Genomic DNA, 12,388 nt, shown 5'->3' with positions numbered 1-12,388 from the left:
GAAGCTTTCCCTCACTATTTTATTTCTTCAGGGCAGCCATCTGTCGTGGGTGCCCTTGCTCTGGGTTCCCTGGATCAGACAAGGGGCTGCAGTAGATGGCCATCGAGGTTCCCTCCAACTCCACGATGCTGTGAAAGCTGCACCTGCTGCATTTCCCCTCTTATACGAGTACCAAAGGAGATTGTGGAGGACAAAAGGGCACCTGTGGGGAATTCTGTCATGAGCCCCCAGGAATTTAGTTCCCTTCCAACATTATTAGGGCTCCGTCGATGGGTGCTCTCGGTGATTAAAAGGGAAAAAGACACCGATCAGCATCGTTATCTCTTTCCAGTAATCCGAGAGAAGGAAAAATACTGCAAAACTCAGACAGCTCGAAGAAAAACCGCCTACGCCTGTTTCCTCGGAAATAAATCCCAGCTGGGTTGTTACTGTTTTTTCCTTCTCCAGAGGGACTATAAATCCTGATTTAGGAACATGCCCTATCCGCCTTGCAGCTGCTTCATGGGAAAAGAGTAAGGAAAAGTAATGATGGAAGAAAAGGTGAGGGGGCGCTGAAGGAAGAACGACGAAGCAGCATCCTTTAAGAAATTTAAGCGTGGCGCGGCGGGGAACAGAGTCATCCCGCGTTGCTTTGAGGAGCCTGAGGAAAAGAAGAGGAACTGGGGAGCGAGCAGCCGAGGCGCCTCCAGAGGTGGCGCTGAAGAGGGAGGCCTCCCTCGGGAGAAGGGAAGCTGCTCCACGGAGGCAGGGCGGGCGGGGTGTGTCTGTGTGAGAGAGATGAAAGCCGCAGCCCGCTGACGGACAGGCGGGACGGAGCAAAGCAGGCCGGCCCAGGTGAGTTGCCGGGTGGAGGAAGGAAGAGACGGTGGGCGGCCTCTCCCTCTCCTCCTCCAGGCTCGGCCGCCATTTTGGGAGGGAGAGTCCGTTGCGAGCGGAGTAACGGTCTGGGAGAGCCGCGCAGGTATCTGAGGCAGAGGGAGGGAGGAGGGCAAAGTTGCCGTAACTCGTCGTGCCCCGCCCCGCCATTTTATCTCCTTCTCCTCCTTCGCCTGGGTTGGAGTTGTTGTTTGTAGCGCTATGGGCCCGTCGCCCATAGATACAGGTCCTCGCCACTGTCCGCAGGAAAAAGGCCTCGCCGGGAGGACTCCGTGGGGTGGGAGGAAGGGGGAGGCCCTGTCACCAGCTGACACGACGGTTGGCCCGTCTCTTCCTCGCCCCCTCAATCCCAGCCCACATCTACCCACCTCCTCCACCCCTTTACTGTGTATATCTTTCAAATGCCCCGGCCTAGATAAATCCCTGTAAAAACCTTGAAAGCAGCAGACCGTTTGTTTGGCTCTGCCTTTATTACTCCAGATTAACAACCGCCACCCCTTACTCACATCGACTACCTGTGACTGGAGTTCCCGCTTCGACTATAAAGAGGGGAGGGGGGGCTGTGATTCATCCATTTGCTGATTTAAAAAGGCACCAGGGAGTTAATCCGGATTACTTGACCATTTCTGTTCCTCTTTGTAGACATATGCCCTAGAGACAAACCACATCGCCCTTAGAAAGCGAGTTCAAGGACGTGAACACTATTCATGGCTCTCTTGACCCACTGTAACAACCCTTCTCTAGACTAGGAACAACTTTTTCTTTTACTCTGGGAGTGGAAGGATGAATGATTGTGAACCCACCTCTCCTAGTTATTTAAGATTAATCCAGGAATAAAGAAGCATCCTCTTGCAAAGGTAATGCACACTTAGATATACATCCAACCTTACTTGGCCTTAGCCACCAAATGCAGCACATAGAGAAAGCCTGGTAATGCTTCTGTCATACCTCTGGTGACCCTTCCATTGAAGAATCTAGAATGCCATAAATGTAGATTGAGACATATTCTCCACTTGCTTTTGGTATTTGAATTTGTGGCATGGACAGGGTTTTCCCACCTTCTCCTCATTCCTTGAATGTTGTTGTTGGTGACATCTGTCTGCCTCTGGAGACAATGGAAGAATGCGCCTCTGGGGGTGAAGTCAAACCCTTGCAGAGTTACTGTGGCTGTAGGGACCAATACTTTACTGCAGTTGGGGCAGATGAATGAGTCTGTGGCAGATGCACTATGGCATTTCTTCTCTCTGTGCACCTCCCAGCGGTCCTCAGATGTAAATAATGGTGTAAAACAGGTCTGTGTGTTCACACCCCGGCTCTGTGGCATATTCTTCTCCCTGATGCTCTCATTCCTTGAAGACTGCTCAGAAATGGCAGCTAGCACAGATTGTTGCAGCCTGTCTCACTGTGGATTGCTGGCAGGTGGGACCACATCCAGTTGGTTCTGTGCAAATCACATGGGCTGCCTGTGAGCTTCCAGGCCTAATTTAAGGGGCTGCAGCTTTGTTTTTAAAAGCACTTCAAGCCTGGGATATCTTGGTGAGCAGCTCTCCCACTCTTTTTATAATCCAGAGGTTCCTTGAGAGGGCTGAAAATATTAAAGTCCACCAGTCAAACAGTGGCGGTGTAGAATAGAGCCATTAAACAAAATTGTAGTGGATGCAGATAAGAGATTTGCACAATCAGCTGGCAATCAGCTGACATTTTCTATTGATGTCTAATCAATATCATTGCAGCACATTGTTTCATAGTTCAGCTTTTCTCACACTAAGTGGAGACATTGACCCTGGAGATACTGTGACACAGTCTCTACGTTTTAGGCAGAATTTGCTGGTCCTAAGGCTCTGAAGAGGAATATATATATATATATATATATATATATATATCCTTCCTCTTCCCCCACTCATGGTTCTCAAAATTATTTTCCTCATCTCCAGTTGTTTATTGTACCCATCTCCTTCAATGCTTCACTTGTACCCTGTTCTTCTCAAACTTCAGTTTCCTTCATTCCTCCTACCTGTTCTTTTTACATTCGCTCTTTCCTATAACTGTTTGTCTCCTATCTCCTTCTATTCCTATTTTATTATTGCTCTTAAAAATATGCCTTTTATCTCTTATTTTCTTCAGGGCCTCCTCTTCAGTCTTGATTTCACACAGTGTAATTTTGGATAGTTGCTTTTTTATCCTCCAGGAACAAAAGATGGAGAAATGCAGTTAGGATAAAATAATATGAGGCAGCAGTATCAGTGGTTTTGATTGACAGGGAGTTTGCTTAATGGGAATTTCTCTTTAATTCTTAGATTTCAGTGTCTAGTCACACACAGGTAACATTATGACATCATTGGTCTATTTCTTCAGCACTCTTATCAGTCTGTAGCTGCTAGGTTTTCACTTGCTTGCCTGCCTAGCTTTATTGATATCTCCATTGTTGTCTGGCAGGCTCCAGGTGAGAGTTTATTAATTGCTGTTCTGTGCAGGTGGATATCCCATATGTGTGTGCGCATAGATGACTTTATGTTACAAATAAGCAACCTTTCTTTAAAGCTAATTGAGATTGCCGCAGCCCCCCCCCCCAGCCATGATTTAAAGTGGGTTTGCAAAAGGTCCCAGTTCAGTTCCTGGCATCTCCTAATAGCAGGGCTAAGGAAGTCCTGGTGCCAGTCCAATAGGCCATACTGGGTTATTTATGGTCAGCATAAGTCTCAGTATAAAGCATCACTTATCACTACATGTTCAACACCTGGGAGAGCTGTCAACCGAATCCAGAGCCATGATGTAACTCAGGCTTGTTTATAGCCGTCACTTTGTAGTTTGTGTTGAGTAAATACCTTCTGGCAAAACTGGCAGTGAATTTTTTGAAAATTAGGAGAGTTGGGCTTTCCTTTCAGGGTATCTCTTCGCTCCAAATTATTAAAATACCACTGTCTAGACTCTAGACCAATATATTTGTAAAAGTCATTGAGGGCCAATAACATAGTTGCAAAGCTGATGTAACTTGAAACATTATGAATAATTCGCAAATAAAAACTTGAGCTGTGTACACGCAAATTCATTTGTAGGACAAAATGTAGCTTTTCTCAATCTTGAATCATTCATGCTGGTCCTCAACATATTGCTTTCAACATAGATCAATTCTAGATCCTGTGATCCACAAGAATGGGTATGGTTATTGTTATGCATTAGAAGATTCTTCCCTTGAGTCACACTTTTTCTTCCCTGAACAAGTCTCAGGTGAATGATGAATGAAATGTTGATAGTGATCTTTGTATATGCCTGTTCACAAGATTATTGGGACCTGTCGGGACCATGTACATCTGTTTTCATTGGGCGCACTGCAGGATAATGCGGAAACAATCTACAATGATCTTTTATTATTTTTGGAATGAATTCTGTTTCTCAATTAGCACTTTTCAGGAGCAAAAATATATCCAATAGATCTAGTTTGTGTGTGGTGTATATAGAAAAAAGCAATTACTCAGTCTTCAGTTATTCCAGAAGGAAATGTTGCATACACATTCCTAGTAAAACAATCTTGTACTTTATAAGCCTGTAGATCTAAGTGATTTATATTTGCCACTACTTGGTGCACTGCCATAATGGACAGATTTATTACATTATATTTAACAGCGTTTAATCCTATAAGAATCCTAACCATAGTGTTTAAACAAGATGAAAACTGGGAAAGGATTTCTTCCTAATAAACATGGAGTTATAGTTTTCAACATCTCTTTGCTGCTGCTAGTGTTCTGCTTTTTTCCCCCCTTGCTGCTAAATGGATTAAAGCCTGTTTTGATTGCTATGGCATCCCGTGATGAGAGTACTGACTATGAAGATGATGTAAGGTAAAAAGTAGTCTGTGCTGTAAGAGGTCTGGGAAAGCCTTCCCAGATGTTAATAGTGATAGGATTTGTGCTATCAATATAGTTTAATTAGTAGGCTTACTGTAATATGCATATAAGATGAGCTAATTTGAGATGCAAACATAACTTTAACTTGAGCTTTAAAAAGGTTTTTGTTCTTTATATCTTAGGATGCAAATACTGGCCAAGTAAACTATAAAAAGTATTATTTCATCTAGAACTATACTTGATGATTTGATAAAGTTGATAGTCTTTACTTGGACTTAGCTATTTTAACTCATGTGCAACTTACTCATTCTACATGCCTATTTTATAGTTTTGTTTTTCATCTTTTAATTTTTGTCTGTTATATTTATAATGCATATAAAATGAAATAATTTTTAAAAATACCAAAAAAGCACTATTTCTGGGTTTACTACTAAACTTGATTACAGTGACACAGATAACAATTGGAGCCTGTTCAAAAAGTTGATTTATTTAAGGGGATCTATTTGATAAAGGAAAGCATTATTTAAATAGTTTTGGGTGCAATACAGTTGGACTTTTAATGCAGTAGAGATGTCTACTAGTGGAAGAGGGGAGACAATGTTTGCTGATTTCCCCCTGCAAACCACCATGCCACCTTGCACACTGTTTTGGAGAGTCATCCAGCTCCAAGGAGCTGGTTTTCAGGAGGCTGGAGGATGATCAACAAAATTGCCTCCCTATGTCCTCTATTTGTGTATGTCTGTGTTAGATCAAAAGCCTTTCTTAGAGTCCAAGGGTCCAAATTAGATTCCATCCTATTTGTATTTGTCAAAGTAAATGCCCACAAAAAATTTCTAGTTCAGGCTGTCTTGTGATCTGAGTATTGTTCCATTTCTAATATAATTTGATTATTGCTGTGCTCCTTGCAGCTTAGAATTTGGGTGAGGAGGTAAAGACTATCTAAATAAAAACAACACTACAGGATTAAGGCACAATTTGCTAGGTTTTCAAGGGCAAGTGGAATGTAGCCTTTAATATCCCTCTTTCCAAAGAGTTCTCACAAAACCTGAGGACAATACTTGGAAGCTGTTCAGAAGGAGACTTCAGAATAAAGATCTACTTGGGGTATGGAGTATACATGTATAGATTTTTGTACATACCTAAAGGGGGTCTCTGAATTGTGGAGTATTTATTAATCAGTTGTATTTAAACATGTATTCCCGCAGCTACCTGGACAGAATGACAGACCTAGTGGCTATCTGGGAAGTAGGTTTAAGTGATGGCATCCACAAAATTGAATTTGAACATGGGACCACCTCAGGAAAACGTGTTGTGTATGTGGATGGAAAGGTAGGATTCTTACATGAAAAGCACAGAGTTTGAAAAACAAACTGAGTTTTTTTACATCAGTAAAACCTAGTTAACCTGGTTTACCAAACAATAGTCCTTAAGAGGTTATTTTCTGTGGTGGTTGTTAGATGAAATTTATGTCACTGATCTGTAATGTGGATTTAAAGTCTTGGTCTAAAATCTAAAACATAGTGGACAAACACTTGGTTTTTCTGCAGAAGATTTTCTACTTTTCTTAAAATATTAGCAGTGATAGCAATAGTGCGCTAGCTCCTTGGAAAGGACATCCCCTCACATTCCTGGGCTCTTCCTCCTGCATTTGCTTTTTTTCAGAACAAATGGAAATGTACTGTGATGTTTCCTTCTGTTAGAGATCCTGGGAATTGAACTACGACTCATAATCCCCAGCCTTGGCCAAAAATTATGGGGGTTGCAGTTCAGTTCAGTTTTTATTTTATGAATTAGAAGGAGGCATTGCAACATAAATGCTGGTTATATCTCTTTTCAATTTGGGGAAGAAAATCAAGCACAGGGAAAAGAGGGAAAAGGCAAGGAAGTCTGTCCAGTCCAAGGAGTTGCCGCACTACTGCTACCATCTTGCCTGGCAGCTAATGTAAATCTTTGCTCTGGAATGGGCTGCTGGTGAGTGGGTATGTTCACATATAGAATCAGGACAGGAAGTCCACTCAACATGGGCTGTGCTTCCTGCTTTGATTCTTCTCACAAAAACTGAGCAGGACACTTTGACTTTCTGGATGCCCCTATTCCTCTGACATTCCTAGTGATATGTATATGCAGAGCTCCAGCAATAGAGCTGTTCTCTGACACATGCCTATCTGTTCTGACAGGATATGGTTTCCCACATATGTATGATATGAGAAAGAAAGCTTAGGCTTTGCTGACAATCCAAACAATATCATGGTGAAACTTCTACCATCAGGAAATAGGCCTTAAGGCCTTATCACCATAGTTCTCTTGGTATGTGAAAGTCCATGCATACTTGTCTGAAAGTGCAGTCATTTCCCCCTTAAATTTTAATAGCCACACCAAAAAAATAAAAGAGATGGGCAGTGATCTGTGGTACAATGTATGTACTTTGCTTTTGCTGGTTTTGCAATATCATTTTGCCTGCATATATACATGTTCTGTAATCTGTATGGATCCAAACACAGGTTAAATAATCTTCCAAAAATGATTTCTATGCAATAGGTGAGACAGTCCTCATGGAAAGTGTCATCAGCAACTCTTGCCTATGATGTTGCTGTGAGGAAAAGCAGGCTCAAGCGTTGAGCTTAAAAGCTGTTTATTAAACATTTAAAATAACAGAGTGATAAAACATGTCTACTCCCTAACTAACAGATTTCCGGACTAGAGTCTTCGCGCCTTTTGAAACAGAGGAAGCCTCTAGTCGCTCTAAAATGACGTCTGCGTTTACGTCTCCCCCTTTGTTCCTCCCCCTGTCTGCTACTGACAGCGTGAGGGCTTTCTCTCTCTTCCGGAGACGTCTGCTGATGAGGGCTGCTGCTTGAAGTATCTGTACTTATTATTGGAGCTTGCTCTCTATATTTACTCTCCTCCCCCTGACTGGCTGAGTCCCAATTTTCTCTCTCTGCCTTTTCATCTATGCTCTCCCCCCTCTCTTCCCGAGCAATACTTCTATCCCTGACAGAAAGTTTCATTCCCTATCTGCCTCTGCTGTGAATTTTTCTGCCATTGCTAACTGCCAAATGCTTATCATACCATCCCCCAGCACAAAATCCTCCTTGCTTTTCCAGTAATGTGCAAAAGATAATAAATTTTTTATATAATGTCCAATTTTTGTGAGCTGCTATTAGGAGATGAACTATTATACCAGCAGTTTTCTCTACCCCATAAATGACAGCAAGGCCAGTCTTGAATCCGTATTGACCTCCTGTTGCATTTATACCAGAGATTGCCTGCCAACACTTCTTTTCCTATGAGAATTCCCACCATAAATGTGTTAGTGACATTCTGTCTAAAAGTAGAACATGCCCCTATTAATGTGATATAGATGTACAAGGGCTAGGTGCCATCCATGAATTAGCTTTGGCATTAGGTCCCTTTAGCATTGATAATAATAATGATTATTATTTATTAAATTTGTTAGTTGCTTTTATCTTGTCCAAGGCAACCCAAAGCAGCTTACAAGCAAACAAAAAAACCCACATAGATACATTAAAACCAAGGTGGGGTGGGGAGAACAAAGCAAAACTGTACTTCCTGGTGTGTGTCAAAATACCCCATCCAGTTGCTCAAGACAGTCTGCTGTATTACCTACCCTTGTAATGTAACAGTTTTATTAAACTGAAATGTATACTTGAGATCAAGCTTTCTTTTTATGATGTAAACCAGGGGTCCCCAAACTAAGGCCTGGAGCTGGATGCGGCCCAATCGCCTTCTAAATGTGGACCACAGACAGTCCGGGAATCAGTGTGTTTTTACATGAATAGGATGTGTCATTTTATTTAAAATGCATCTCTGGGTGATTTGTGGGGCATAGGAATTCGTTCATTTTTATTTTTATTTTCAAAATATAGTCCAGCCCCCCACAATGTCTGAGGGACAGTGGACCGGCCCATGGCTGAAAAAGTTTGCTGACCCCTGATGTAAACAAACAAAAAGCTTTGTGATGTTTCCTTTTTTCAGCACTGAAGCAAAAATATATGTTGACATCAGTGCTATTTCCTTTCTCTTCAGGAAATAATGAGAAAAGAATGGATGTTCAAATTAGTAGGAAAAGAGACATTTACTGTTGGAACATCTAAAACAAAGGCTACTATTAACATTGATGCTGTCAGTGGCTTTGCATATGAATATACCTTGGAAATTAATGGCAAGAGCCTCACAAAATACATGGAGAACAGGTCAAAAACAACAAGCACTTGGATGTTACACTTGGATGGTACAGATTTCAGGGTTGTATTAGGTAGGTTATACTTACATAGTTCCATGTTTGCCTTTTGTATGGTCCCATATATTTTGTTTAGTCATGCTATGGTACGTTCCAAGAGCAGTGATGTTTGTCGTGACTCCTTTATTTGAAACAAACTACAGTATAAAACAAATATCTCATTGGAGCCTGATCCTAGAGAGCTCTGAGTATTGTTAGAACCTCCTGGGAATTAGTGAAGGGCCTTTTTGATATGGAAAAAAACATATGAACACTTCAGTATGTTTTAGTAATCTGAGCTAGTGATCATTTTACCATTGGCTTGTTTATTAGTGGTACTGGATGACATTTGCATGTAATGCTAAACTGGATTACTTTCAAAGTTCTCTCCTTCCCCAACCAACTGATTTAAACTCTGACCCATTGCTCCATATTTATTTCTTAATGTGTAGGCCTACTGAAGATGAAGAAGATTATATAAACACTCAATCACAGTTATGGTTACAGTTACTCCCCCTCTCCCTTTTGATTGATTTGGAAATCTTTCTGACTTTTTACTGCTTTATTTCTCAAAAGTCAGTAAACATATACCGGTATTTAAAAAAAAATAATTCTCCCTGCCATGCAACATCAGGAGAAGAAAGGGAGAACACACAAGCCTCAATGTTTGTCTCAATATTCTTAGCTCTCTTTAAAGTATGCCCTGCACCATCTAACTTGTTCAAGGGCATAGCTAGCATTTACAGAGATCTGTGAATGCTACTAACCCATGCTCTGGTAGAAGGGGAAAAAATGACACCACCACACCTATAAGCACTATGAGAACACTGAACATTACATCCCATATTTTCTCTTTACAAAACACACTGAGGTGAAATTAGTCAGTGGCAACCCCTTGTTAGGTTCTAACGTCCATTAGGAAGAAAAACCTCACATTATCATAATCTTATTGGCGTTGACTGTGGCTGTACAAAGCATTGTCTACATCACTCTAGCTAAGGTGCAAAACTACACTTGATATAGAGCTCATCCATGATTTTGCTTCACCTGTATTTTGATCTTACTGTGTACTAATAGGTTCCCCTGCAACTGAGAGTTTTTATCAATGATGTCCCACGGTTGTGCCTTGCAAAAATCTGATGTTACCCATTGAATTGGATATGCACAGAAAATCTGAAGGGAGATTTTCCTTAACTGCAGTTCAGTTCAGTGGATAAGATTGGATTTTCACAAGACACAGGCATGGAACAGCAAGAAAGAGTGTGTTGAGAATTTAAAATTGCCTGTCTTTGTGCTTTTGGACACTTCCTGGGTGGGGATTTAAAAAAAAAAAAAGATGTATGCAGCATAATAGAATCAACAAGCTAGAAGGCTGGGACAAAAACACTAAAGAGAATGCCTACTGGGATGAAAGGGAAAGACCAAAGTTGCTCCTCATATACAGATTCAAATACAGTACATGCAGGTGTGGATTACTGTGGTCTAATTTGAATGGAGAAGAAATGAATTCGTAGCTAAATAATGGCTGAAATTGTGGATAAGCCCTAAATCAAAATTCAATACAGTATAAGATACAAAATGGGAAGCCTTGGTCTGGACATATCTGACATGCATACATTATAGTAAATAGTTTTTAAGATAAGAAAAAGTTATAATTAAGTGACAGTCCTTTTGTTATATTTTTCACAGAAAAAGACACAATGGATGTCTGGTGCAATGGTAAAAAAGTGGAAACAGCGGTATGTAACCATAGATATTCCAAAATGAAAACTTTTAAATTAAAATGGACTAAAGTTACAATTAAGAGATGCATATTCAATGTTTTATCCCCACCCCCTCCATAAGTGAAGAATTTGAACTTGGTTTAAATACCCTTAAAAACAAGGAAATGTACATTTGACCATTTCCTTCTTTCATAGAATTGTAGAGTTGGAAGGGACCTCAGGCTCAGCTCTCCAACCCCCTCCTGTGCAGAAATCTCAGCTAAAGCATCCAGAACAAATGGCCATCCAGCCTCTGTTTAAAAACCTCTAAGGAAGGATAGTCCATCGTCTTCCCAGGGAGTCCATTCCAGGGTTGACTGAAAGGCTTTTAAATGAGGGAACAATTTTTAAAGCTACTCACTTATAGAATGGTAGGCAAATCAGGTTTTTAAATGTTATTCAAACATAGGAAACATTTATTATCTTGTCTTTGTGACATAGACTACACACCAGGCCACCAGCATGTGATAAATTTCCTCCATAGGAAATGGAACAATTAAACAGTTTGTTCACTTTGGAATTTATAAAACTTGGGAACAGAGCACTGGTCAGCAATGAAACCTTTAAAATCTAACCAATTTCATGACAATCTAAGCTCGGTGCTGCTCTATGAAGTGAATTGTGACGACTTTGAAGATGTTTGCTTATGCATCAGAATCTGTGGCCCTCCTGATGGAGCTGAACTACAATTCCCATCAACCTCAGCCCCCCGGGCAATGATCAGGGAGCTGTATAGGAGTTGTGATTCAGTAACATCTGAAGGGTTATAGGTTAGCCACCCTTGCTTTTAGAACAATCTTTTGGTGGTTAATGAACAATTAGAGTATTTGAATACATTTGATTACCTGTTCAACATTTATTTTTCCTTTTTTGTACCAGGGAGAATTTGTAGATGATGGGACAGAAACACATTTCAGTATTGGAAAGCATAACTGTTGCATTAAAGCTGTCAGCAGTGGGAAAAGAAGAGAAGGAATTCTTCATATGCTTGTTGTAGATGATGAAGAAATCACAGCACCTTTGTAACAGCTTTCCATTATTCTGACTATTGCAGATACAAAGATCAGGGATTTTCAATTGCTGTGGTAATTGACTACTTTAATATATACTTCATGGTATATTCAGTTTGTGCGGTTCTTATTTTCTAGCTGCTGTATATGAAATTTATTGAAGGACCAGATGAGAATATGTTGTCTTTTTTTGTAAAAAAGAATTTATATATTAGAACACTAAAGAGGAACTTTGACCAATGTAGAAATTGTTTACATGGAAAATTTTAATAAGTGCAGAATAAAACACAGTAGTGAAATTTGTTCATTTAAATGTTAGAATGTCTTATTCTTTGTATATCCTCTTTAAAATAAGTGTGCTGCATCCTTAGAAAACTGGAATGTATAACTAATGAAGTGTTTTCTTTCAGTAAGCCTTTTTACAACTTTGCTTATCAAGAATACTTGAACCATGCACCATCGGTCTGCATGGGTTGCCTTTTTCCTGCAGCTTGCTGCTGAGCACAAGTGCCCAGCTGTGACTGCTCTGGGAGCCCTATGTGTCCTTCCCATATGTAGATCCAGCCAGCCCTTCCCTTTACTGGTACCCATGTACTTCCAGCAGAAGTAGCCTGAGCACCTGGGCCTAGTGAGTGGTGAGTCATGTGGCTGCAT

The 12,388-nt window shown here is 40.7% G+C and overlaps 1 protein-coding gene across 8 annotated transcripts; it reads left to right on the top strand.

Moving 5' to 3' along the window:
- Positions 1-516: 516 nt before the first annotated feature.
- FAIM (Fas apoptotic inhibitory molecule) lies at positions 517-12,047 on the top strand. 8 transcript variants are annotated; one of them, XM_033163428.1, is made up of 6 exons: positions 912-961; positions 1,689-1,733; positions 5,927-6,050; positions 8,769-8,997; positions 10,651-10,700; positions 11,604-12,047. In XM_033163428.1, exons 3-6 carry the CDS (start codon positions 5,940-5,942, stop codon positions 11,748-11,750), a joined length of 537 nt encoding a protein of 178 aa, XP_033019319.1. In that variant the 5' UTR covers positions 912-961; positions 1,689-1,733; positions 5,927-5,939; the 3' UTR covers positions 11,751-12,047. The 8 variants fall into 8 exon arrangements, with proteins under 8 accessions (XP_033019342.1, XP_033019327.1, XP_033019311.1 ...); XM_033163410.1 differs by lacking the exon at positions 1,689-1,733 and adding an exon at positions 4,657-4,715 and having other exon boundaries at positions 922-961; XM_033163451.1 differs by lacking the exons at positions 912-961; positions 1,689-1,733 and adding an exon at positions 517-540.
- The last annotated feature ends 341 nt before the right edge of the window (positions 12,048-12,388 follow it).

The sequence above is a fragment of the Lacerta agilis genome, chromosome 1 (assembly GCF_009819535.1).
Source record: "Lacerta agilis isolate rLacAgi1 chromosome 1, rLacAgi1.pri, whole genome shotgun sequence".
NCBI classification, from domain to species: Eukaryota; Metazoa; Chordata; class Lepidosauria; order Squamata; family Lacertidae; genus Lacerta; species Lacerta agilis.
The sequence above is the reverse complement of the archived record's forward strand: the minus strand, read 5'-3'. Positions and strand labels throughout refer to the sequence as shown.